This window comes from Lonchura striata, chromosome 13 (genome assembly GCF_046129695.1).
Source record: "Lonchura striata isolate bLonStr1 chromosome 13, bLonStr1.mat, whole genome shotgun sequence".
In the NCBI taxonomy this organism is placed as follows: Eukaryota; Metazoa; Chordata; class Aves; order Passeriformes; family Estrildidae; genus Lonchura; species Lonchura striata.
Window position 1 is genome coordinate 17,269,796 of NC_134615.1, and position 26,114 is coordinate 17,295,909.

A 26,114-nucleotide genomic window follows, 5' to 3' on the forward strand; every position below is an offset into this window, starting at 1 on the left:
GCACCGAGCCCTGCAGCCACCTGCAGCAAGATCCCTGCAAAGGTCAGATCAGGTTCCTACATGGCATCTGAAGGTAGGGCAGCGGTGAGCTCACCTTTGTGATGGCACCTTCCAGCCCTGTCCTGCCAGCCTGTGGACTGAGATCCAGCAGGATTTTGCACATTCTCCAGTCCATGTCCCACCACCATGTCCCAGCCCTATGAAACCACAGCTCATCCCTGCCTGCACTGTGCCAAATCTGATGGCTTCTGCTGCCCCACACCATTCCTCAGGCCCTGCTGGCCCCACTGGGAGCTGCACACACACTGCAAGATGGAAATGATGATTTATTGGAGTATTTCCTGCCCCAGACAACACAGGATTCTCCAGACCCTCCTGACAGCTCAGCCCTTCTCTGGGCAGAAAACACTGAAGCTCTGTGCCTCTTTCTTATCCCCAAGCTGTCCCCTGAGCTCCCAGGGGATCAGGATGAGACATGACCATGGTCCAGCTCAGGAGAAGGAGAATGACAAGGAATAGCACAGGCAGCAGCACAAGAGACCTCCTACCAGTTTCTAGAAGTAGGGAAAAAAGGGAAAGTAAGAGGTGATGCCACAGGGAGCAGAGAGCTGATCTGTGAGAAGTCAAGCAGCAGAGACAACTGTTCCCCAGACCACTGAGCAGAGCCTTTATTAGAGCATCTCCCTCCCTTTTCTGTGGACAAGACACAGCACTGAAAGGTGAGCAAGAGATGCCAGCAAGAGATGGACACTGTTATCAACACCTGCACGGGCCCAGGGTCTGGAACTTGGCTTCCTCTCCTTCCCTCCCAAAAAGTGATGTCCATTCCTGCCCAGCAACAAAGGAGGTTCAGGCAGAGCAGCACAGCACACCTGGCCCCACCAGCTCAGGAGTCCAACTTGATGAAGACTTTTGGCCTTGAGAAAATTTTGATTGCCTCTTCTATCTGGGAGAGCTTCCTCTCGAGCTCTACTCGCCTCTTCTGCATCTTGAGACTGTCTCCACGCATTGGCAGCAGAACCAGGTCCTTTATCAGCTGCTCTTGGCCTGTAAAAAGAGGAAAAAAAAAAAACTTGTGCAAGTTGAAAAGCAAAGAAATCCACCCCTTTTCTAGTGCTATGAACTCAATGGCAGCACTGGAACAAGGACCTAGAATCCTTCTATTTAAAGCTCAGCTGGATGAAGACCTGAGGGACCTGTTCCAGCTTTGAGAACCAAGGACTGGACTAGAGACCTCTGAAGCTCCCTTCCAGCCAAAATCTTTCTAAGATTTTAGAAGCAAAAGCAACCCCAACATCAAGTCCACTGGACAAGTGTGCTCCAGAGAGCCAGTCCTGTAACCTGCAGGACACTGATTCCTCTTTCCATGCACACAGCTCACATCCTGCCTATATATGCCTTAATCCAGGCAACTCTCCAAGTGGCAGGAATACGTCCCTGTGTTTCTTCTCCCTTATCCTGCCTAGGACTGTTTGTTTTTCTGAGCTGGATTCGCTGTTTCTTCCCCTCTTACTCTGCTTCAGGCTGCCGAGGGTCTCCAGGCGCTGGCCCTCGGGCATCATGGTGTGCCCGGGCGGTGTGTCGGGGTCTGGCAGGTTCCGCAGCCGCTCCTCCGTCTGCTTGCGCCACAGCTCCTTCCTCTCCAGCAGGCTGGGGGCAAAGGAGAGCAGCTGTCAGCACATCTGGCACAGGCAGAGGCCAGGAATCTGCCCTTCAAACCCTGCCGGCTTCCATGTCACTGGCTGAGGACCCAGGGAGCCACGTGCTGGCACACATCCTCATGGTGGGAGACATACTGTGTTTAAATCACATATGAGGACCAGCAAATATGCTCCACACCCACAAAGGGCTGCTGGAGAGATGCACTCAGGCCAACATGTGCTCCTTGGAGACAAGGGCTGCTGTTCCTCATTTCTGGCTCACTGTGTCCTCACCAAACCATCTGTGGGTCAATGGCAGAGTGGTCAGACAGCAGCTCATGGCTAGGGATGCTGGCAGAGGACTGGCACCAAAGTCAGTCCTAGGACAGGGTCTGTTTCCCATGCAGAACCTCAAAATGCACAGCACTAGCTACATGTTCCTCAGAACCCAGACCCAAGGCAGGATGAACACCTGTGAGGCACAGCGAGCTCCCTGCCTCTCCAAAACCAGACCTCTTCATGCCAAAGCTACATCACATGGAACAAAGCTTACAAAGGGGCAGGAGCACATTCCTCAAGGCACAAAGAGCTTCCCCATACCAGCATCATTGTACAACAGCAAGGGAGGAGGAGACAAAACTGCCTCTGAGTCCTGTCACACTGGGCATGGGAAGCTGATTAAGCCAAGAAAGCAGAGGGGACAGCGTTTACTCCCCAGCTCACAGAAAATGGCACTGCTGCACTTTGCAGGAGCACCTCTGTGCCCAGCCCATCTTTCTGGGCAGAAGCTGAGGGGTGCATCAAGGCTGTCCCAGCCTCGTGGAGCAGAGAGGGGCACACATACTACTGGGGGACGTGGCCCTTTTGCTTGGCGTTGTATTCTTCCTGCTCCCGCTGCCTCTGCTGCAGCAGCTGGGCCAGCGCCTGCAGGGACTGGGAGCGGCGCAGCGGGGCCCGCTTGGCAGCGCAGGCGTTGTGCCTGATGAAGTCAACGCTCCTGCCCTCCACCTGCAAAAACAGAGAGAGGCATCAGGGGCAGGCTGGGCACATGCACACAGCCAGCTGCCACTGTCCACATGAGGGGAAAAGCAAAAATGCATCACACAAGACACTGAATTGTATGACAGCAGGACAGGCACAGCCTGTCCCAGTGTGCAGGCACAGACAGGCAGGAGCTGTGGCCATGGTTTGGGGAGGCAGGCACCAAAAGCCAAGCCTAATCCTGGCCTCTTTAAGGTACCTGAGATGACCACATACCTTAAAAGCCAGAAGGACAGAAAAAAAAAACAGGCTTGATGTAGTCCCCATGGCTCCTACTGGTGCATTTGGAGGGCAGAGGAAAAACAGGTTGGGTGCTCAGCGGGCCAAGAAATAGAACCCCTGGCAGAGCAGGAACTTTGCTGATCCTTGGGGCACTTCCCCAGAGACAGCACCTCCACCACAGCTCCTCTGCTGGACAAAACAGTGGAGAAGGTGGCTGTGTTTGCATTTAAGATTTCCCTGGTCTTCCTCCTTTGTAGATAATGTCCTGTTTAATTAAGTCATTCATGGCATTTAGGAGACAACAAACTGACAATCTCACACTTGCCAAGGGAAAAGGACATGAGTCATGGAGCTGTTTAGGAGCTCCCAAACAGACTACTTGAAAGGTTTAACTACTAATGCTGATTTTACTCTCCTTACTAAAACACACACTCATTTTCCAAATTTTTATCTAACATCCAGAAGCCACAGTTCCTTTGATTACAGTGGGAACAGCCTCCAAAACCCCAAGACCTCTTGCAAAGCCCTTGGAAGAGCAGATTTGAGACTGCTGGCAGGAGGAGGTGGAATTTTCACAGGGAACTTCATGATCTCCATAACTATGAGTGAGAATGAAGCTAGAATTAACAGTCCCTGAATATCCAGCTCACCACCCCAGTGACCAAGACCCTGTTCCTTCCCCTCAGCCAGGAACAGTATTTATAGATCTCCCTACTCATGCAGCACATCTGACTCAACACTTCAGAAGACATGAAGAGCTCAAAGCAGGAGCAATGGATCAGTGCCAGGAATCCCTGGGATGGATGCAGTTCGCATGTAACTCACCTTGGTTTCAGCAGCCTGTGCCTCTGTGTCTGCTCCTGCTTTTGCTCTGACAGGCCTTGGGGACAGTGGTCGGCAGGGCCTGACCCCAGAGCCACAGCGGGAATACGCCCTCAGGAAATTCACAGCCTCGGGATTGGGAGGTGGGGAGGTCTCCTGGGAAAGGCAAGAAAAGATGCACTAGTGCAGGGAGGCTGGGGCAAAGAAAAGCCCTCTCAGCAAGTTTGGGTGGTGAGCCACGAGCTCAGCCACAGGTTTCCAGCAGGCACACGACAGCCCACGCTTCCTGCCACGGCCTGGCAGAAGTTCTTGGGGAAGAGAATCTGTAGTCAGCCAGCCAAGGCCAACAAACAGCAACAGATCCAGGCCTGGCCATTGAATGAACAGCTAAAAACAGGGGGGAACTCTCCACACATTTGGATCAAGCAGGTAGGCATGAGGCTGCCTGCTGAGGTGCTGCCCTGCTCAGCACCTCAAATCTGTGATTATATCACTCTAGAAAAAAAAAGGAGCAGAGAGAGAAGGACTCTGCTGGAATTGCATCTGAGGGGCATCTTCAAAGGCTGTGGCACAGGCTGACAATACTTGATGTCTATCAGGTGGTCTGGGAGTATCTCAGACGGTCTTCTTGCAAACAAACCCTGAAAACTGAAAGTTCACACTGTGGCAAGTGGGTGACCTTATGAAAAATGCAGCTGGGACACTGCTCTGCCCTTGGGAGTGATGGGAACTGCACAGAGCCACCCCCAGATCTTTACAAACACCCAAGGTCTCAGCTGAACTGCAGCCCCCTGGGCAAGATTCCTTCTTGCCTGGCCCATTCAGCTGGGCAGAGCTACAGACAGATGGTGGGACTGGGCAGCCACATTGTGGGTTTGGTGTGAGGAGCAGGATGCCCTCAGCACTGCCCAGACTGTTCATGCTCCAAAGATGACCAGTCTTGTTTCAACAGGAGATCAGGCTCTCTCTGGTATGTTAATGAGAATTGCCTTTACCTAGCACAGGTAGCTCAAAGTGTTTGAGTCTGTGACCTCAGGAGCACAGAGCACAGCTTGCCCCATCTCCCTCCACAGACCACTGGGACTGCCAGAACCTTTCCCAAGACAACTGCTACAGCTAACAGCCTCAGAGACAAATGACAGAGAAAAGACTCTGCATTAGTCATCAAGATGCAGCAGAATCAACTGAAACTCTGAGCAGCAGTAGCACTGAAGATGGAGATCCTTCACAGGGAACACCTCAGCTCCAGGAGAGCCGCAGCAACAGTTAAAGCATCATGAGTCAGTGCCAGGGCCTCTCTGGAGGAATACACAGAGCACAAGTAATGCACCACGCAGAACCTGCCTGCGCAGAGACCACCCCCTTTCCCCAAAACAAAGGAAGAAATGAGCTCAATCTTCCTCTAACCCGGAGGATTTGTCAAACAAGAGCGTAGGCTTGTGTTCTTGAAGTGCTCGTGGGTTTGCTCCCATGTGTGGAAGGGTCACAGATACCAAAGAGGTTGGTGACACACCAGCAGTTGGAACCACTGGCTTGGGAATCATCTTGCCAATTTTTACAGTTGTTATCAATACACGTCATTTTAACATCAAAAGCTGGCCACAGATGAAAGAGAAGCAATGCAAAGATGAGGAGGAACTTAAAGGCTCCAACTCAGCACTCTCACAGGCTGTGCTGATCTATGAGGCCTCAGCCCTGACTGCCTGGAGATGTCTGTGGGCCCCCCCAGCATTGGTTATTCACCTGGGGAAGAAGGCAGGGAACACACCACCCACTGTGTGTCCACAGGGTGGGAATAGCTGCACTGAGGCTCAATGCAGCCTGCAGAGAACCTGAGAACCACAAGCCCTGGGGTAAAACACCACAGCCTTTTGGCACTAACCTCAGAGAAGTGCTGTCCCAAACATGGGGACGCTGAAAAGCCAGATGGGAGCATCCTCTGGCAGGAAATGTGGCTACGAGGGGGAAGCAGGACAGGGATTATGGCAGCAATCACCCACTGGACCCAAACCACACACTCTCACTCACAGCCCCACTGCCACACCTGCCCCTTGTGCTTCAGCACTGAGATGCCCCCAAATCCTGCAGGCTCCAGGACTCCCCTGTCTCCAGCATGTTCCTCATGCCTGAGCCACACCCCAAGCCTGGAGAGTTCAAGAGCTCCTCCATAGATACCAACCTGCAGTTTGGCCTTCACCTTTGACTCCACATTTTCGTATTTCTGGGATTTCCACAGAGCTTTCACAGGCTTGGGCTGGCTGCGCTCTTGGGCTCGCTCCTTCTCCTTGCACTTCTTCTGAATCTCCTTTATCCGCCTCACATTCTCCTTCTCGTAGTCCTTGGCCTCTTTCCCTGCTCAGCAAGGGGAGACACACCTTCACCTCCCAGACACTGCCATGGGATGCAGCCACAGATCCCTTCCAAAGCTGGTTCAGCAGCCAGGAGAACCAGCAAGTCCCTCCCTCTGCTGCAGACTAGACCATCTCTGCATCCTGCCCCTGTTAGACACACACTCGAGACTGACTTTTCTGCCAGAGGATCCCACCCTGCCCAGATGAGCATCAGAACTCAGGGCACACTGCTGGTGTTCACAGACTCCTTGTTCTCCTCTTGTCCCAGCATGGACTGTGCCAGACAAGCCATGCCAGCATCCTCTCAAGAGCAAGGTCGATTCCCAGTTCAGCTCACAGGGTGTTTCTGAAGTAGAGAGGGCTGCAGAGCCTTGAACTTGCCCTGTTCCTGGTTTCAGGGTCAGCCATTGTCCCACATTCAAGTGGACACAACCAAGACTATGGATTAGGGGTCTGTTTTATTTTGGTTTTGAATCAAAATTATCCTTCCTTGGGCTCCCCAAGGCAGGGAATATCTCAGCTGACATAACCAGATGCTCATCCATTCCCTTCCCTGTTTGGCCACAGCATTTGTGGCATCTACCACACTGGCACCAGCTCAGGGCAGTGCCAGCACATGAAATAAATTAAAATGACACACATGGCTCAACCTTATCTCCTTCCTGGACCTCTGAATGTATTTTGGGTGAAATCTCTGCCCTGCAGAAGGGAACATCTTTTGCAAAGATGTTCTCACATCCACATACACAGGCACCCTTCCTAAATCCTGCATGGCTTCACCAACTAGGAACTCACCACATTAAAATCCTCAATACATCAAGGTTTAGTTTGATTCATATAGAAGTTTGACTATAAAGAAGTCCAAATTTTTGCACCTTTTTTCAAGTCCCTCTTCCCATTTTAAACCTGAGACTGGAGCCAAAACATCACTGGCTCCAGCACAAGTGACTCCACTGCCAGGCCAAAAGCTGCAGATGGGGTGACCAGCCCAGTGAAGCTCAGGCAGCAGATCCTGGGAATCCACCCCAAATCCCCGATGCTTTATCCCTGGCCTAAAGGCAGCTGAAGGCAGCAGTGCCTTGCTGCACTCACTCTTAGCTGGCATTCCCTCATCAAGGGAGATCCCCTGGAGCTGCAGCAAGAGGCTGAGTGTCCCTTTCTGTCCCCTCTCCAGGAAGTCCTGCCCGCTGGGGCGAATGCGAGGGGCTGGCTGGGCCTGGTGGGCACTGCCCAGCGCGGGGTAGGGGTTGGCAACTGGGTCCAGGCAGGTTAAACACATCTTCTGAGCATTTCCTTCCAGCCTCCCTCGAGCTGCAGGGGAAGAAAAAGGAGAACCTTGTCAGGAAATGATCTTACCTCAGTTTTCTGCACCCACAGCCCATAAACAACACGATGACCCCCTCTTCACCTCTGCCTTATGCTTTCCCATCTTTCAACCAGCTGTACAGACTACCTTAGGATCACCACACAGATTCACACTTCATAAGTGTGAATAGAGACTGTGGAGGACACCAAGGGACAAGCTCATCCAGCTGTGTCACACCAAAGCACAAACCCCCAAACCTGTACCAAGCATCAAGGACTCACCTGAGACGGGGCGTTTGTAATACTCTGGAAAGAGCGTTGGGTCTGGAGGAATGGGGCCAGAAATCCTGGATGGCCCTTCACACATCCTGCCACACGTTGCTCTGCCTCTGCCACAGAAACCAACCACCACTGAGAACAGAAATAAGCAGGGCTCACTGAGCCACTGAACAGCTACATTTAATATACATATATAGAGTGGAATTTCTGATTTTCATTTGACACCTCACCCCCAGCTCCAGAGATGTCCTGCAGGTAGAAACCAACCCAAGTTGGACTCTCTGCAGGTGAAGGGTCCAGCAGCCCTGTCCATGCTGTGGGTCAGTGTTTTAACCAGTGTTGAAAATGCCCACAGTTGCTGTAACACTGGTACCTTCAGTACAAAATATCCTTTGTGGCTTTGTTCTCCCATATGGAAACATTGAATGCAGACACAGAAGGAGTGACCAGGAAACACAAGGCAGCTGGCCATCATCTGAGAGCTTTTAGCCTGAGATTTGAATTATCCTGTACCCTGGGCTCCCTCTAAATGGTTCCTGTGGTTCAAACACAATTTGTCCAGAGGAAGCTGCCCCACATAGCCATATCCACCTGTGCTGTCAGCACCCCTGAGCAGGCTGGGGCTGACCCTCAGAAGGACAAACACTTTACAAAAAGACAAAACATTTCCCTCCAGGACCATGTGGGGCAGAGACTGGATTTCTGGGAAAGAGCCCAGATGGTTTTGCAGGCCTTGGGCAGAAGAGAGTTACTTGCTTAGAAGAACATGTTTTTCATTTCTGAAGTACTTTTCAAAGCACCACAGAACCACAAGCCCCTGCCCTGGCCCACACAGGTCCCTGTTGCTTCTCTTCTCTCCATGACAGAAGCACAGACCCTTCCACCAGGAAGGGACAGGAGCAGCCAGCATCAATTTCCCTACACTGTTCACCAAGATCTCCTGGATAGCATTTTTATACCTACAACAAACCCACTCAGAACGTGAGCATGCAGGATGCCTCAGCAGCAGGCACAGGCTGCTGCTGAGCTCTCAGCAGATGCCACAAGAGCCTCATCAGAGTCACACCACAATTTTGACAGGCGCCAGGGCAGCTTGGCTGGAGTCACTGCTGTAAGAGCTGGGGCTACAACCTGCACTCCCTGACTCCTGAGGCAGTAATTTAAACATTTCTGAGACAACTTAGATGGAAAGAATCCCTTTCAGATCCTCAGCATGCCAGCACTGACGGGACGCAGCATCTGCAGTTTAATTTATAAACCAATAAACGATCAGTGCAAGGCTGAGTGAATCTGGCTCATAGCAACTAATGCACTGCAGTCTTCCTTGCTAAATCACCGCTGTTGACATGAGACCCATTAGCAAAATGCTGTCATTCATCTCCTGGACACAACAGCAGAGGCAATGCAAGCAGTGCTGACTGCTGCACACCAGTATGCATGTGCAGCCTCTAGCCAGCTGCTCTGGAAAAGCTATTTCTGAAAAGCAGGCACAGACTCAGCCAGAGATAAAAGGATGCTGGCTTGGTATTATTTAATCTCCTTGATAATGGATCAACTAAGCCAGAACAGCCTCTCTTATTCTAGAGGAAAAAAAAAAAAGAAAGAAAGAAAAAAAGTGTTCACCATGAGCTCACTCCCGAACAGCTACTGGCTTTGAAATGCACATCTGATCTTGATCTGAACTCGAGTCCCAACCCAGTGATTTACACGCAAAATGACAGGCTGAAATCAAGACCTGTAACAGAGCAGACAATTACTGCGGGGGACTGAAGGAGGAAAGGCAAGCTGATGGGAGGCGGGGGATGAAGGCTCATTTTATACCTTCACATCCCAACTGCACCCTGCCCTGCTGCAGGGAATTTGCAAATGACACCCACTCCCTGATTTGCAAGTCACATCACCTCTGGCATGGGATCTTGCAAGATCAGACAACCTCATTACAATAGGGAGCATCTTGTCCACGTAGGGACCTACAGGGACACAAGCCCCCAGCAGCAGTGCCCCAGCCACTGGCACAGACCTCTCCAGCTGCTGCTCTGCTCCTGCTCACCAGGGGCCCACTGGGGGACACGAGTGACAGACCCTCATGGCTCACTCCTGCCAAGAGGGGCTGTATGACCTCTGCTGTCACTCCCACCTGCTTCATTTCTTGGGACAGCTTTGCAGCACCAACAGCCCTGTGCTGAGCCAATTCCACTCACTGCCCCTGCATCAAACAAGTCACTTCTTTCACTGGGTTTGTTTTCTGCCCAGGTAAGCTTTTGTCCAAAAGGAATGTGATTTTTACATCCACAGGGGGATCAGAGAAGCACTGGAGCAAGCACCAGGGAAACACAGCAGCACATATGAACACAGAGGAGAGGGATGAGGGAACAGGGTCAGCCCTCTTGGGGGCTTTCCTGCACCCAGGAAAGCATCTGCTTCCCCACCACATCAGAAACCTAAACATCAACAGTGCAGTACCCAACCTGCTGCCACCAGACACACACTATTTATGCATTCACAGGCTGTGAGATTCAGGCACGCTCTGCAGAAGCAGGCTAAATAAGTCCAGGCAAACAGATGTATGTGTGCCACTGCTCTCTGTTCCTGCTCCTCACCAGCCTGCAGACTCCCTAGGGAAGAGTCACAGCTCCCAGCCACCCTGCACAGCTACAGGAGGCACAGAGCAGTTGCTGGAGTAACCCAGTAACTTCAACACTGCTCACTCAGCCCTGTGTGCTGCTCCACCAGAACCATGGCTTTATGCTGGCCTAGGAGCCAAGCAATGCAGGTTCCAGTTCTCTCTCTCAGAGTGCAAGTTTAATAACCATTTACTCGACCCTGTGCCCTTTGCTGCAGCTTGACCAGGTGGTAAAAATGCTGCTTATCCCCCTGGTAAATTGAGCCCCTTCAGAGCCTGCAAGAACCACAGCTTCCTTTTGTGGCTTGTTTTTGACATTGTAGTTAAGGTAACTGCAAAACATGGGAACAAACAAGCCACAGGCAGGTGCATTTCACAGCCTTGAGGCCCGGCATCTGACTTTGAAGCATTCCCTCTTTTTCACAGATGACATTTTCACTGTGCTTGGGTCCCTGGCCAGGAAGCTGCTACCACACACAGAGCTGATGCCAGCCCAGCTTCTTGCCTTCATGAGCCAATCTCTGCAAAAAGCATGGGAAAAAACATCCCACGGTTGTGATAAGCTGTGATAAGCAGAGCAAGTCATCTGCAGCAAATCAAAGGGCTAATCTCCGTGCAGCTGGTCTTGCATGTTTGATTCCTTCCTCAACAGTTTTAGCTGAAATGGAAAGTCACATCAGGATAACTTCCACGCCCGAGGGCTGCACTAAAGCAGCACCAATGGATCTGCGACCATTCCTCCCAAAAAAACTGGGAATTGGGACCAGGGGTCAGTGTGCTGTGAACCGACCCAGTGCTTTTTGTCCCTGCCTAAGCCTTCTCCTTGCTAACTGCTATGAGAGAGATTAATATTCCCCTTTTAATACTATTCTCCACGCGGATTTCCGCAGATCTCACCAGATCTTCCCCATCTGCCAGTCTCAAGGACCCATTTTTCCTTTTGTCTCTCTGAAAACAAAGGGACAGGTACAGCCAGGTGCGATACTGGCATTTGCATTTCTGGGAGCTGGTGTCTACCAACAGCTCTTCAGGAATGAAGCCAGCTTGAGCAGTCTGCAGGGAGGAGCTGAACGAGAACCGTGCTCGGCACTGGAAGGTGAGCAGAGACTGCTGTGGTACTACAGAGCTGCAGCCCAGTCCTGTCTCTGGAGGGCAAGGACGCGTGGGATTCCTCCGGGATGCAAGGACGAGCCCCGTGCTGAGGCTGGAGCTTGTGCGGCAGCCCCCACCTCCTTCGGCCGGGCTGGCGCGGGAGATCAACCCCGGGGGACACGTGCGGGGAGCCGGCACCGCGCGGAGCGACAGCGGCACCACCGGGAGACCGGAGAGCGCCGGGGACCGGACAGCGCCGGGGACCGGAGAGCGCCGGGGGACCGGACAGCGCCGGGGACCGGACAGCGCCGGGGACCGGACAGCGCCGGGGGACCCCTGGCTCCCTTCCCGGGGCTCGGGAGGCGCTGCCAGCAGCGCAGTCCCGGGGCGCCGGGGCCCGCAGCCTCCCCCGGGCGCTGCCCCTGCCCCGGGCTCGGCGCTTCCCGGCCCGGCTCCCCGCCGTCCCCGGGCCGGGCCGGGCCCGTGCGGCTGCCCCGAGAGGACTCACCGAGGGAGGGAGGCCGCGGGGAAGCGCTCCCGGCCGGGCTGGGCTGGGCCCGCCCGCCGGCAGCCGAGGGCCCGGCCCGGCCCCGCCGCTCCCGGCGACGCCGCTTCCGCCGGGAGGGGCGGGCCCGGCCCGGGGCCCCGCCGGGCCTGCCCGCGGCCCCGGTGCGCAACAGCCGCATTACACACACAGGGATGGCACCGGGGAATCCAGGGTTCCCGGCTGGATCCGCTTCGCCCCAACGGGCGCTCCTGTGGTCAGCGCCCCGCGCTGCCTGCGCAGGAGCTTCAGGCTGCAGCCAGCCCACGAGAGGCCCTTTCACCTCTCCGACTATCCTGCGGTCCTGGCTCCTTCTCAGCCAGCAGTCTCGGCTCCCTCCTTCTTTCACTAGAATCATCCGGAGATGTTTTGTGCTTCTTTTTTATAGAGAAGGAGCTGCACTTTAGATTGTTCTGCCTAATACAAACTTAGTTACAAAGGCACAAAGTAAAGTTCTCAGTTCCAGGACAGCTTCAAAACAGACCCCAAACTGGCATGAAAACAGTCAGGGCACTTCTACCTGAATGAAGGTGGTGACTGCCAGGTGAGCTCAGGACACATTATCTCATCCATTTTGACACAGCACACAGACTCCACAGGCATTAGATGCTCACACCTATGGCAGGATCATTGAGTACAACTCCTGGCCTGCACAGGACAACCCCAAGAATCCCACCCTGTGCCTCCCAGAGCATTTTCTAAATTCTTCGTGAACTCTGGCAAGCTTGGGGCCACGACCACTTCCCTGGGGAGACTATTCCAGTGCCCAACCACCTTCTGGGTGAAGAACCTTTTCCTAATATCCAATCTAACCATGCGCTTCTTCACACAGCTCACAATAGAGATGAGAATGTGCAGAGCACAAGAGCAGCCACATACTCCTACCCTTTAAAACAGCACAGCAGCGGGCTTGTTCCTGTCAGAGTCTGGAAAGTAAATATCCAAAGGTAAATACCTAATTTACACACCAAGCAAAGAAAGTGGTCCCATCAACACTGCAGGGATTTTGCTTCTTACTTGGTGTCTTCTGGCAATTTTACAATAAGTGGGGAATGAATGAGTCTCCTGTTCACTTTTATTAAGATGGTTTTAGCTTGACCAAATCAAACACAAACACACAGCTGCATAGAGAATTCCCTCAACAAACACAACTTTTTATTTCTGTAGAAAACATTATACTTTTCAGGAAGGTCCAGCTTATGGAACAGCAGCGTGCATGTTAATATACATAAATACACAGGGTTACAATTTAGTGGGAAATTAATTTAAAAAAAAAGCTTTCAAGTACACAAAACAAATGTAGTAAAATTAGACTATCCTTTCCACATACCTGCCTCAGAGAGAAACATTTCTCAAAAGGAATGAACTTCCACCCCATCACTTTCCAACAAATCTCTCCACTGAACACCAGCTTCAGGAGAGCATGAAGATGGGCTGGACCAGAGGGTTAATAGCCAGTGTTTGAAATCAAGAGCACATTTACCCATGGCAGTTCAGTCCCTGTTCTCTCAGCTATCAGGATGTGTGTAGTGTGACAGTTACCCAGCCAGCACATTAAGAGAGCTGCAAGAGGTAGGAAATACCTCCTTCCTTCCACTTTCAGATCCCTGAAAGGTTCATGCTGTACAACTTTGTTACCCACGACACTGTGGCAGTCCCGTGACCCAGGGAGGCATTTATTTAGTAACAGTCACAGAAATGAGAACCCGGCCCCACAGGCACGGCAGGGGTGCTGCCAGGCAGTAAACACAACTGACATAAGCACAGAGCTTATGGAAAAACAGCTGCTGGATGCAGGCAGCCTCTTGAGTAGAAGGAATAATGTCTACAAATACGGAAGAATAGCTCAATGCATCACAGACTTCCTGAATATTTTCCTGCCAAGACATCAACAACTGAGAATTATAGTATCATTTAAATAAAACATCAGTTTGAATGAATTTGAAAGATATTTACCACATACAGGAAGCCAAAAGGCTGATCCTTATGTTACTAACTTTAATCCATTCCTTCTACTTGTTGTCCTATAAAGTTCAGAGACTTGTTGCATCACTAAACTCTTTCCTAACATTTTACAAACTGAGGATTAAAACATAAATCAGTCTCCAAGAGAGAAGAAAAAGGCATCTGAACAACAGATACTCCCTGATCTTGCTCTACATGCTCTCATGGTTAAATCAGCAACCTGTGCAACGGGGGTTGAGTTCCATTTCCAAGCCACGCAATGGCAGAGATGCTTCAGCTACTGCAAGTGCAAAGGGCAATTCAAGTTTTCCTACCAGTCTCCAAAGACAAAAATTAAATGTTTGCAAAAAACAGAAACATTTAAAACTCTTCAAACAATTTAAACCAGAACTGTTCCTATCAGAACATATTTTACATGTTTAAAAATACCAAGAAACTCAGGCTATTAAATAAGAATCTATGTATCTTAAAAACTGGGTTTTTTTACATTACAGCCATAAACGTTAATCGTCCTATTTTCCAAGATAGGAATGTTCATAAGTTATTTCTTTGAAGTGCCTCACAGAGGTTTTGGTTGGCATCTGGTTCCTCAGTCATCACCTCCACAGTCTCCCACTCACCTGACCTACTGGATTTTTTGATGGCCTCTACCACACTCTGCATGTACAGGCCATCTTCAAAAGAGGCTGCCATAGACACAGGTTTATGATCCCACGTCCGACGGTCTTCCTGCTCTTGGAAAGACTGCCGCAGGGCTTGCACCATGTACACCATTCCTTTCAGGTAAAGCAGCGGGATGTCCTTGAAGCCCTTATCCAAAAGGCCCTTGTTGACGGGCAGAGAGTCTGTGAACAGCAGCTCTTCCTGGAGCGCAGTGTTCTTCTGCCCGTACAAGTCTGTGCCACGAGCTATGAGGCGGCCGGCAGAGCCCACGATCATGACCTCGTGGATGAACGATCCGGGCATGTTGAAGTTGAGAGTCACAGTGCAACAGACACCGTCGCTCATGAGCATCTGGAACACGCAGAAGTCATCGCTGGTGACGTGGCGGATCCCGCTGATGGCCGTGTTCTGCTTCACAAAGGTCTTGAGCAAACCGTGCACCTTCTGAGCTCTCCTGCTGGTGAGGTGAGTCAGGAGGTCGATGATGTAGGTGCCCATGGTGTGCAGCCCACCCCCTCCCATGAGCTCGTCACAGATCCAGTTGTACTTGTGGCTGAGCAGGCTGCCCCCGTAGACCCGCACGTCGCAGATGATGATGTTGCCCACGTAGTGCTCCTCTATCAGCTGCTTCATCTTGACAAAGGCGGGCAGGAAACGCAGAACGTTGCCAACGATGCTCATCAGCTTGGGGTAATACCTGGCAGCTGTGACCATCCTGAAGGCATCCACAGAGGTAGCAGCTTTCTCACACAGCACATTCTTCCCTATTCCTGCAGCACAAATGAAAAAATAATACAGTATTTAGCACACTTGAGCAAAACATGCTCAGATGTCAAGATGTCAAGAAGTGGTGTTTTTAAAAGTTGGGCTTTCCTGCTGCAATTTCTAAGGTAAAGATCTGGGAACTAAAGTAGGAATGCCAAGTCCAGCAAGAATCAATGCTGTTTCCAAGATGCTCCAGTTGCAGAGCTGACAAACTCTCACAGAGGGAGACTCCAAATAAAGAGAGGATTTTTACGTCATGAAAGATAAATGTCCAAATGGCACCACATGGCATCAAAACAGGACACAATATGAGTGCTATAGTTAAAAAATTATTTGAATACCTGTATAGCCAGAGGAAGAAAAAAAAAAAAAAAAGCCATGTACCCTGCAGGGAAGAGGTGGGGGAAGGGGAGATTTGATTTTCACTTTGTATTTCACCACCACTATACAATTTTTAAAAAATTAATATAAATGGGGCATACAATTCACTTATATAAAAAAAGGTATATATAAAAGACATACATACAGATTCTGTGTACAGAACACAAGAATTAGAAATAATGTTTTGGTAAGTGGACTGTTTTAAAACAACCCTTTCTAATATGAAAGAAAATAATTTTGGCCTGCACATACAGTCTGTTTGTACAATCAGACAAAAGGTGACTGAGTTACATGGTCAAGAGCTGCACCCCCAAGCTGACCCACTGCACTGTCATTGCTCCTGATGCACTTTACATAGTGCTCAGCCTAAATCAATGAGGCAGTCAATAATCCTCTTTTTGATCCTGGTTGTAAACCAGAAATTAAGTAATACAAAAGAGCACGACAGTACAAGTTTTAACCAGTTCTTACATTTGGAGCTTTTCTGGTATCCCCCTTCTCATAGCAGGGCTTTACTTTTTACTGTTTTTTCCTTTTTACATCTGTTCTGATCAAATACTTATTGAAACATTTTTCACTGTAATAACCACGTTATTCCTAACATGGTTATTACAGACACCAACTGGGGATGCCAGACCTGAAGGTCAGTCATGGCACACCACAGTTTCTGCCCAAGAATTGCAGGAATCACTGCACACGGTGCTGGGCACCTCTCTGAAAGCTCCTCCTGAGCCAGGAGCAGACTGTGCTCCCTGCTCAGCACAGCTTTTAATTGACTCGCAGTGAGGAGGTACCAGCACAGGCACTTCAATCGGTCTGTGGCACGCGAGGGGAAGGCACATTCCCCGCTGTGGCTCCTGCTGGCCGTGCTCCCTCTCCCGGCTGCACCCAGCCTGCCCTCCAGGAACCCTCCCCGGGCCAGGGGCCAGCTCAGCTCCCGTGACACAGCTCAGCCAGGGGACAGCTAGGGACACTCAGAACCTCTGCTTCTAATAGACACGAGTGAAATCCAGGCACAAAATGGGAAGAGTACAAGTTAGAAATCCCCTATATTGATACGAGTCTACAGCATCTTTAATGAACAAAGGGTCAGGTTAAACTTCCAGTGGACACCCTGGCTGTCCATTGGTATCCCCCATTTCAGGGACCATTTCTGACTCCCCTGTTCCCAGTCCTGCTGCAAGGGAAGGCACCACACTGAGTTCAGTACTTTTCAGGACTAGCTGAAACACCTGGACAAGCATCTGGAGCTGCTCCAGTCCAGTTTATCTGCCTTGTTTAAATGGTGCTTGTCTCCAGCCAGGTTACAGTAAAGCACCACCAGAGAAAGCAAAGGGGTGCTTGCAGCATCCCAAGCAGATCTGTACCCTCAAAGCTTGCAGAAAACCAAAGTGAATCTTGCTCCACAGGTACAGCTCTGCAGCCAGTGCTGTGCTGGTGCTGCTCCCCTGCTGCCCAGCCCTGGGTGCCTGCAGCAGGGACTGAGAGCAGAGACAGCCAGCCTGAGGACAGCCCTGTCACACGGGCTCTCCTTGCTCTGCTGACCAACCTCGCCCTTGCTCAGTGCTGCTCCTCTTGTGGCAGCCCAGGCTGAGCCACTTGAGGAGCTAAAACTGGCTGATGCCTTTTTTTGGGATGGCAGCCAGTGCAGCACACTGACTGCTCAGCACAGCCCACTGTGCACTGCCAGAGTGCCAGGATGGAGACCTGGGAACACAGAACAGATCTGGGATAATCCTGCTGTTGCCTCCAGTGGAACATCTCTCCAGCTGTCCCCAAGCTCACAGAGATGGCCATGAAGCAAGGACAAGGGCCAAGCCAGAGATGGCTACAAGGTCCCTCACCAAGGTAATGGCCATGCCTTTTGCTTTTCAAGGCAGCGCAGCTTACATGCCTGGGATTGTTACTATTGTTTTGGTAATGAATAACCTGAACTTTGTACCATATTGTTTTCCTAAACCACAGCTGCAAAATTTTCAGTTGAGGTCCTCACCAGCCAGGAGACATGAGAGCATGCATGGGTGCTTTTAACTGTGGGACACAAACCACAACACAGACATTTGGTGAAATTTATTTAGTTCCTCTGAGATCAAAAGAAGCATAAATTTAAAGAAAGCTTCTTGCTTTGCCTGTTGTGGAGATAAACCATAAGATTACACTGATTTTAATATGAACTATCCCCTGGGCTTTGATCTGTTCTGTCTGGGTCATGAACTCAAACCAGTGTCACTGCTTTGTCCCCAGGCTTGTTCATGGATGCCTGTCAGCAAAAAACTTAGGCAAGGAAACTGCACCACCTAGAAAAACTGGGTTTTTTTCTCCTCTTGACCAAATGGAAGCATAGTTTTTTTTAAAAGTAGAAAAATGTACAAAAAGAAGTGTTAAAGGTGTCACAATTTTAAAACAAACAAACAAGCCCAACAAAACACAACACACAAGACCATTATTACTGCACCACTTCTGACATTTCCTAAAGCCCAGTCTCTGGGCAAGTAAACACCAATCTGTTATAAACAATTCACAAATAATTCTCTGATTATAATCATCACTGTATCAATCTCAACTTCCAAAAAAATTGTTGCTGCCATCTTTGGCCCTGCCCTGGTTCTGTATTCCTTCAGAACATTCAGGCACAGGAAACTACCCAATACTGGCTTTAAATAAGTCATGACATACTGGGCAGCAGACCTGCAAATACCACTGCAATGAACCTGGAAAGCTGAGGGGCACACTGGTCTGGGATGTCTGCATCACTTCACAGACCAGAACATCTCAGGATGTTCAGAGGAAGTGACTGTTACCCTTTCCTGCTTTCTCTGTGCATCTCCCTGGCTTTTTCAGCCTTCCACTTCCCAAACTTGCATTTGAGCATACTTACAACCTCTGTATTTCTGCACCAGCTTTACCTCCCTTTCCTCCTCTGGATAATGTTACCTTATGGGTTCCCAGCCTTCAATTAAGAAATCCCAATCCCTTTTAGTTAATAATCCATCAGAGAATGGTAAATCCTCTCCTTTTTAGCCCACTGGATCATCAAGAGCCACAAGACATAATGAAATGCATATTGCCTAACAAGAGCTTTTAGCATATTTGAAGAGATAAATTCTAACTTACAGTTCAAATATTTAAAAATCAGAATACCTTAAAATTCAAAGGACAGTAGTCTAACAAGGTAAACAAACAAATCTAAAAGTATAAAGAAGGAAAAAAAAAGCCTGAAATCTCTCTCTGCATATCTAAGAGGCATTGCAAATGTTTGTGCAGGGACTTGTTTACTTCCAAAAGAAATTACTGTAGAGAAAAGAGGCACAACAAACCACCCTGGCTCACATGGTCTGAGATTACCTGTCCTAAAATTAACTTGTGTATCTCCTGTAAACACAGCAAAAATATCACCCTTGTTATTTACAGAATTACACGCAAACTGACACCCACGCTGCACTACAGGAGAGGACATTAACACTACAAAGTCACACACTGGGGAATTAAGAAATGTCAGGATGCCTGGGCAGTTGGCTCCCATCTCCCTGCCCAACCAGTCCGGGGTGTCATCCCTTCTTTCTCATCTAGCTGGATTCCTCCTGCTGTCCCCAGCATCTGCCCTCCTGAGTCAGGTAGAAGGATTCCTCCACCTGGGACCACATCAGCCTGCTATGGACATGGATGTGCCAAGAGTGGTCCAGGTAGAGGCCAATGTCACAGCTGAAACAGCATTTCTTAGCTCCTAATTCACAAAATTCTACTGAGTGCCTACAAATATTTTTTCAAAGAATCTCAACTTTCAAGTTTGATTTTACTTGCGGAGAAAGTATAAAGCAGAGCTGAACAACCTTCCCCTTCAAGAAAATCTCAGTTTCCTAGGAGAGAACATAGGAAAATCTAAAATGAATAAAACTATTTGGTTTGGTTTGTTTGGGTGTTTTGTTTTTTTTTTTTTGTTTTTGTTTTTTTTTTTTTTTTGTTGCTCTGGGTTTTTTTAAGGGGTATAAAGCCATTTACCCTCTCATTATTGTCTTTGATACAGCTGATTTTTGTTACCAACTCCCTACCATAACTGCAGCCTGATCCAAGCAAAATATTTTAGCCCATTTGGTTCAAGCAGATCTATAAGCAATTATTAACAGTATTAAAAAAAAAAAATCCCAGGTAACCCTTCTCCACAAATGCCACACAAAATTTTTAGCACTGCACTTGCCCACTGGTGCAACCAGAACCGTGCTGGGGTAGCAGCTTCAAATCTCAACCTGCCAACAAGGTACAGATTTTTGGTCCAGCTCCAAGGATAAAAGGTACCTAGAGCCTTCACAGCAATTTGCCGAGTCAGTGGTGGAGGGATGTTGATGCAAACCAAATCCACGTCCTGATGCAGCAAGACATCGTCAGTCCGACTCGTGTAGAAGGAAATGTTCATCTCCTCTGCCAGCTGCTTGGCTTCCTCTTCAGTCTTCCCCCACAGAGCTTCAATGGAGAAGCCTTCTGCCCTCAGCAAGGGTACCAGGACCCGGGCAGCACTACCAGTTCCAAACACACCCACTCCAGGGAGCATTTTCATTCTTCATTCATTTATTCAAGCATCAGGGTCTACACACAGGCCTTCAATAAAATGTTCGGCTCCTCAGCTCGGTGCTCCATCCACAGCTCCTAAAATGTGAGAAGTTACAAGTCATGATCAGGAAAAGGCACATTGTGGTATCAGACACACCTACCCTGAATGCCACCTTCTGTCCTTTGTATGGCTTTCAACATTCTCAAACATCCTAGTGACAAAAACCAAAACTCCCAAAAGGTGCAATCTATAGAGATACAGTATTAAGGGACAAACCCAACAAACCTATTGCAGAAGAATGGTAAGAAAGCAGCTTGACAGAGTCATGTCCTCAGCTTCAAAGCTCAGCACATGGGGACAGAAACACACACAAGAACACAGGATAGACCAGACACAGAGAAGCACAAAGTGGGAGTGACAGGAAGCACTAAGAGGACAGGACATGGAGTCTGCCACACCAGCAGTAAAAGCAGTGCTGCTCCATTTGTGATGATGTAAGTCCCTAAATGAGATAAAGGTTTGTGACATGAGGTAATATCTTTTATTAGACCAATTTAAATAGCTGGAAATAATAGACATGCTTTGGGACACATAAATCTTTCTTCCAAATTAAATACACAAACTGAAAACAACTACTTGGACATTAACAATTTTATGGCAAATAGATAAGTCAGTCTAGAGAAGATTTATAAAATGTATCCTGTGGGGAAAGCCTGGATTCAGTGAGCTTGTTTTGCCTGGGGAAGAGAGGCCTACAAGGAGAGAGAATGCCAGAGTTTAAATACACAGAGATCTGCTTGCTGAAAAGAAAAGAGCGCTCCTCTGTCCACTGTGGGTAGATAAAACTTCACTTAGGACAGTTAAAAATATCTCCTTCTGCCAATGCCACTTAGTCTCCAGGAATGCAGGGTTTGCACAGAATTATTATACTCCCTACACACAAATAATTGGCCAAGTCACACTCCTTTTGTTCTTCCAAATATTTCCTGGTAAATCAATTCCTCCAATCCCTACCTGCCAGTCTTTCTCAGCACAGCTGCTCTCCACACCTGGCCAAACTGCCTTTAGCACTCGCTTTAGCACCAGCTTCAAGGAGAGATGTCAGAAGTCTCCTCAATCTCTGACACCACAGAAACCTACAATCCAGCTTTTGTTCTGTGCCTTTCTGAATTCTCCTCTGCTACACCCACTTGACCTTTTTGGATTTTTTTTTTTTTTTTTTTTTTGAGAGAAAAACATGACTAGTTCCATTTTCGTTAGAAGCTTACAATGAAAAAGCAAAGACCATATTTTAAAAAGAGAACTGGTACCAGCACCAGATCAACACCTTTGGAAAAGACACCTCTAAGCAGCAAGAATCATGGCCTGTTTCAGAAACAGTGTTATTCATCTCCCCATCTCAAGATACTCACATTGAGTTACAACACATGAAAGCAAATCCTGACACATGGGCAGTACCAGCACAGAAGTGGAACTGCTCCCAGTGCAAGTGCTTTGTTTGCAATCAGCATCTCATTACTCTGGGGGTGCCTACACTGCCCAGCATGTGTTATAAAACTAAACCCTGACTGAATTCCTAGGTATTTCTGTAGTACAGACACTAAACTAGAAATCAGAAATGCTTGAGAATATTTATCTTGCAAAATGCACAAATGTTTACAGATGCTATAAAACAACATATGAAATATTTACTTAATTCAGTATGTTTTTCCCTATTCTGTGTGATGCAACATTTGCAGTGATACTGTCACTATCATTGTTTATAAAGATGAATAAAGTCCATTGGCATAAATTCCTTTTTATCCAACATTTAGCAGAACACTCAAACAAGGCAGTGACAAAGATCAAAAGGATCTTGAAAATATTTATTAGTCTACATAAAAGGGTGGGACCCTGGGATACTGGCAAGGAGGATGGCTTCTACCCAGGCTTGCTTTATATAAATCATACAAAAAAAACCCCAAACAAAAAACAAACAACAAAAAAACCTACAAAAAAAACCCACAAAAATACCCCAAACCCAAAAAGCCTTGCTGGCTTGTACTGGTTGTACAGTGGGCATAAATACTGAAGTGCCCACAAAATCTGTTTAGCAGTTTATGGTCTGGAAGAGTTAAAAATTCTTACAGCAGAAAGAACATCTTTGTTTGAAGGGACATAAAGTGAGGTGGAACAGAGACCAGGTAGGTGAGTGTGTGCCTGCTTGCACCAGATCACAGAGCACCACAATGGCTCAGAAAAGGCTGAATTCATTGAAAATGTTCTAGGAGAACACCAAAGTATGTGCAACAAGAGACTCCTACTACTCAGATAAGCTGATTTTTGTAACAATCACTCAGTTTAAGTGTTACTCATCCCTGTTTTCCATCCAACTGCCCCTTAAAAATAATCTCAGTCAGGTGGAACTAATCTTAAACTCACTTATCCCAAAATATAGTATGCTTCCACATTGGTATCACTAAGAGCTATTGGCACAAGCCTACAAAAATCTGGTGATTAGCTACCATGCACCAGTTCCTGATGCTACAAGAACTTCAGGTCACCAGCTCACCACTAGTACCACCACAAAGGAAGAAGTGGCCAACCCAGCCTCAGCAATGACTTCCAGCAGGGCAGCCCGAGCTCTCTGGGTATGCAGACACAGCTTGCACAGTCAAAGGGCCCCACAGGGCTGGAGACCCCAAATGTTGCAGCCACCAGGCTCTGCAGAGTGGCCCTGAGCAGAGGACAAGCTTCTCTTCCTTCCTTGAGAGCCACCTGCAGCCTCCTCTTCCCTCACCAGACTTTCTCCTGCTGGGAAGTCCTGGTTTGGCAGGGCAGCACAGCAGGGTGGGCGTGGGTGCTGAGGGCAGCAAAAAGACAATCCTTACACAGGGCAAATCACAGAGCAGAACTGAGCTGAGAGAGCATTTGAAAAACACCTGGGTACTGCAGCCTTCACACACACACACTGCAGACACACTCCAGTGCTGGCAGGAGAGGGATTCCAGCCCAGGCCACCCTGAGGGAACAGCCCAAACCCTCTATGTCAGAAAAAGGCCACTGCTGAGGAGAGGCAGCTGTAATTAACAGCTTGGGAAGAGGGAACAGGGCTCTCAGAGGAACAGCATTGTGCTGCCACAGAAGTCCCCAGAGCACCATCATCTGGAGCTCTATGTGCACACCTGGCATTTTTCCTTAAGCAGCGGGGGGAGCAGAACTGGAAGTGCTGCAGAGGTGATCAAAAGCACCAAAATATTTTGAAAAGTAAGACCTAAGCAAGGAAAGATTCCTCAGCTTGGAAGAGACATCACAAGTAATAAAGTCAAGAGTGGCTTAGTTTAGGATGGAGAAAACCGAAGTTTTCACTGTCCTTCACCGTGTAAGAGCACATCAAATGGAGCTCAGAGAAGGCAGGATCAAAACAATCTGAAGGAGGTGGTTCCTTGCAGCAGACTTTTTAAGTTGTGAAGTGCCCTTGCCATGAGACAGTGCAGACATTTGGCATTTACAGGGAGTGGAAAGAGAGACTCATGTCTATCCACTGAGGCTCACTGAATGCACTGAAATCACATCTAGCACTGAACTAAAAACTAGAGAAAACTGGTTTTGGCAGAGCATGGCAACAGCTCAGAGAAAGAAATGCTTGAAACTGATACCAACACCAGCTTAGAATTAGGTACAATTTCTACATATTTACTTTAGAACCTACCAAGCCTCAATCTTTCAAACAAGCCTCAGCAAATTAGTTACAAAAATTAAAATCCTAGTGCATCAACCTGTCCAGCAGTCAAACATTGGAATAAGCACTTCAGTGAGAACTGTCCCCCAGAAAACACAAAAGGCAGAGCTTTTATGGGCAACTGAAACCAGAGTGCAGCAGGTATCTAGCATGTCAAGAGATAAAAATCAATCTCTTTTTAACAAAGATAAAATAATCAATCCTGCAACATCATTCTGACTTAAATTTTCCAACAGAAGCACTAAGAGCTCTGACATTCCTTTTTTTGGTGGCCACACCTTCATTTTTGCTGAATTTCACAGTGAGTTTTAAGTCCCATCCTGGTCATAGGAAGGAAGAACATTTTTGACTCTTTTGGTACACATAGCAACAAGAAGGTTGTGACCAGTGCAATGAAAAACCTGATAGCTCCTACAGGATCCCACTCAATTCCACATTGAAGCAGTCTGTAAGCTCCAAAGGCAGAAGTCTCAAACTAGATAGTACAGTCAAGCATCACAGGGCCCAGAAACTTGTGGACCATTACAGATGGCCAAAGGTAGTGAAAATAACAGCCCATGTTCAGAAAGGTGCTGGGCAGGGTAGCACTGGCTCTGCATAAAGAGCAAGCTTTCACATGTCTCCAGCTTATCCTAAAAAAGTTCCTTTTGGGTTCCAAGAAAGATGAGGCACATGGTGGAGGAGCACACCGGCAAACACTTCTGCCCTCTGGCACACATACACTTGAGGCTGTGTATGAAATGTTTCACGTGCTGATGTCAAAACGGACGTGCTTTCTTTACTGAAGGTGCTTTTGTTTCAGCGCCAGCGGGCTGTGCGATAACCCACGAGTGCACGGCCTCAGGGAGCCCCAGCACACCTGGAGACAAGCCCAGCAGAGCACTCTGCCCTTCCTGTACAGCAGCAGAGCCCCGTCCCCGGCACAGCGCTTCCCACAGGTGCCGCCCCAGGTCGAGGGTGGCAGCGAGGACCGTGCCGGAGGCAGCAGCAGCTGCAACATCCTGGGAACCAAAGCGGCCTCCGCGCAAAGCTCACGGCCACGGCAGCCCGGGATGCCTCTGGCGTGGCCCACGGCGCTCCGTGCTGCTCTCCGTGCGCGGGCTCCTCACCTGGCCTCGCCTCACCCCTGCACCGGGGCAGGGCTCGCCTCGCCTCACCTCACCAGACCGCCCCGCCTCACCTCACCGGCCCGCACGGAGCTGCTACCCCCGGCCCCTCCCCAGCCGCTCCCGGCCCCGCGCCCTCTGGCAGGAGCGCGCCCCCCTCGCCGCCCAGCGGCCCCGGGGCAGCGGAGGAGCCCGGGGGGCTCGGGGGGCCGGAGCCGCCCTCACCTGTGCCCGGCCGGGCCACCGGGGCTGTCCCGCCTGGCGCATCCTCGGGCCGGGCGCGCTCCCGAGGCGGCCGCGCGCTCCCGGGGCGGCGGCCCTGCCCGGGCCGCGCATGCGCGACAGCCCAGCGCCGCACCGCCCCTCCGCCGGGCAGCGGCTCCCAACATGGCGGCGCCCAGCGGGGCTTCACGCGCCGCGAAAGGAACGGCCAATCCTGCGGCCGGAGATGGGCGGAGAGGCGGAACTTACAGTGACGAACAGAGATAATAGCCAATGGGAGCGCAGCGCTATGAGCTGTGGTGAGGCTCTGGGGCTGTGCCCGGAGCCGGTCTCAGGGGCGGCCGCTCCGCCGGTGTTCTGCCTCAGGGAGCCGCGGGCACCGCCGGTGTCTGCAGCACCTCCTGCTCTGGCACCAGCACCAGGTGCTCTGACGCTGGCTTTTCCGGGCTCCCTGAGGGCTCAGGGGCCTCAGATCGATATGCCCAGAGCCCGGTCAGCCTCACGGTGCTGTGAGGTTCGGGCCGAGGGCAGGACCGCTTTTGGCGGCCCTGCGGAGGGCAGAGCACCACGACACCCAAGGAAGAGCCTCTGTAAAGACACGAACTGAAAACAGCACTTCTCACAGCGCTCCTCATCCTCCCCAGCATCGCACATCGCCGGCTCCCAGCGGCTGGGAGAGGAAAACCTGTTCTGTATTTCCCTCGTGTGCTTCAAGGGAGCGGGGAGCTCCTGAGGAGCTGCAGCCTCTCTGTTGCCGTGGTCATTATGTGGTGCCTGGTGTGGCTGCTGCTGACACGGGGCACCCTGTTAGAAACAGCAGCGTTGT

The 26,114-nt window shown here is 49.8% G+C and overlaps 2 protein-coding genes across 4 annotated transcripts; both read right to left on the reverse strand.

Annotated features, from left to right (window-relative positions):
• Window positions 1-306: 306 nt before the first annotated feature.
• Window positions 307-11,959, reverse strand: ENKD1 (enkurin domain containing 1). 3 transcript variants are annotated; one of them, XM_021541184.3, is made up of 8 exons: window positions 11,884-11,959; window positions 7,664-7,792; window positions 7,169-7,387; window positions 5,905-6,077; window positions 3,729-3,881; window positions 2,485-2,648; window positions 1,514-1,650; window positions 769-1,047 (listed from the first exon to the last, which is right to left on the reverse strand). In XM_021541184.3, the coding sequence occupies exons 2-8, from the start codon at window positions 7,746-7,748 to the stop codon at window positions 887-889; spliced, it is 1,092 nt and encodes a 363-aa protein (XP_021396859.2). In that variant the 5' UTR covers window positions 7,749-7,792; window positions 11,884-11,959; the 3' UTR covers window positions 769-886. The 3 variants fall into 3 exon arrangements, with proteins under 3 accessions (XP_021396858.2, XP_021396856.2, XP_021396859.2); XM_021541183.2 differs by lacking the exon at window positions 2,485-2,648 and having other exon boundaries at window positions 307-1,047; window positions 7,664-7,770; XM_021541181.2 differs by lacking the exon at window positions 2,485-2,648 and having other exon boundaries at window positions 307-1,047.
• A 1,086-nt stretch (window positions 11,960-13,045) lies between these two features.
• GFOD2 (Gfo/Idh/MocA-like oxidoreductase domain containing 2) lies at window positions 13,046-25,387 on the reverse strand. Its single transcript, XM_021541178.3, has 3 exons — window positions 25,292-25,387; window positions 19,987-20,334; window positions 13,046-15,317 (listed from the first exon to the last, which is right to left on the reverse strand). Exons 2-3 carry the CDS (start codon window positions 20,243-20,245, stop codon window positions 14,419-14,421), a joined length of 1,158 nt encoding a protein of 385 aa, XP_021396853.2. The 5' UTR covers window positions 20,246-20,334; window positions 25,292-25,387; the 3' UTR covers window positions 13,046-14,418.
• Window positions 25,388-26,114: the final 727 nt, after the last annotated feature.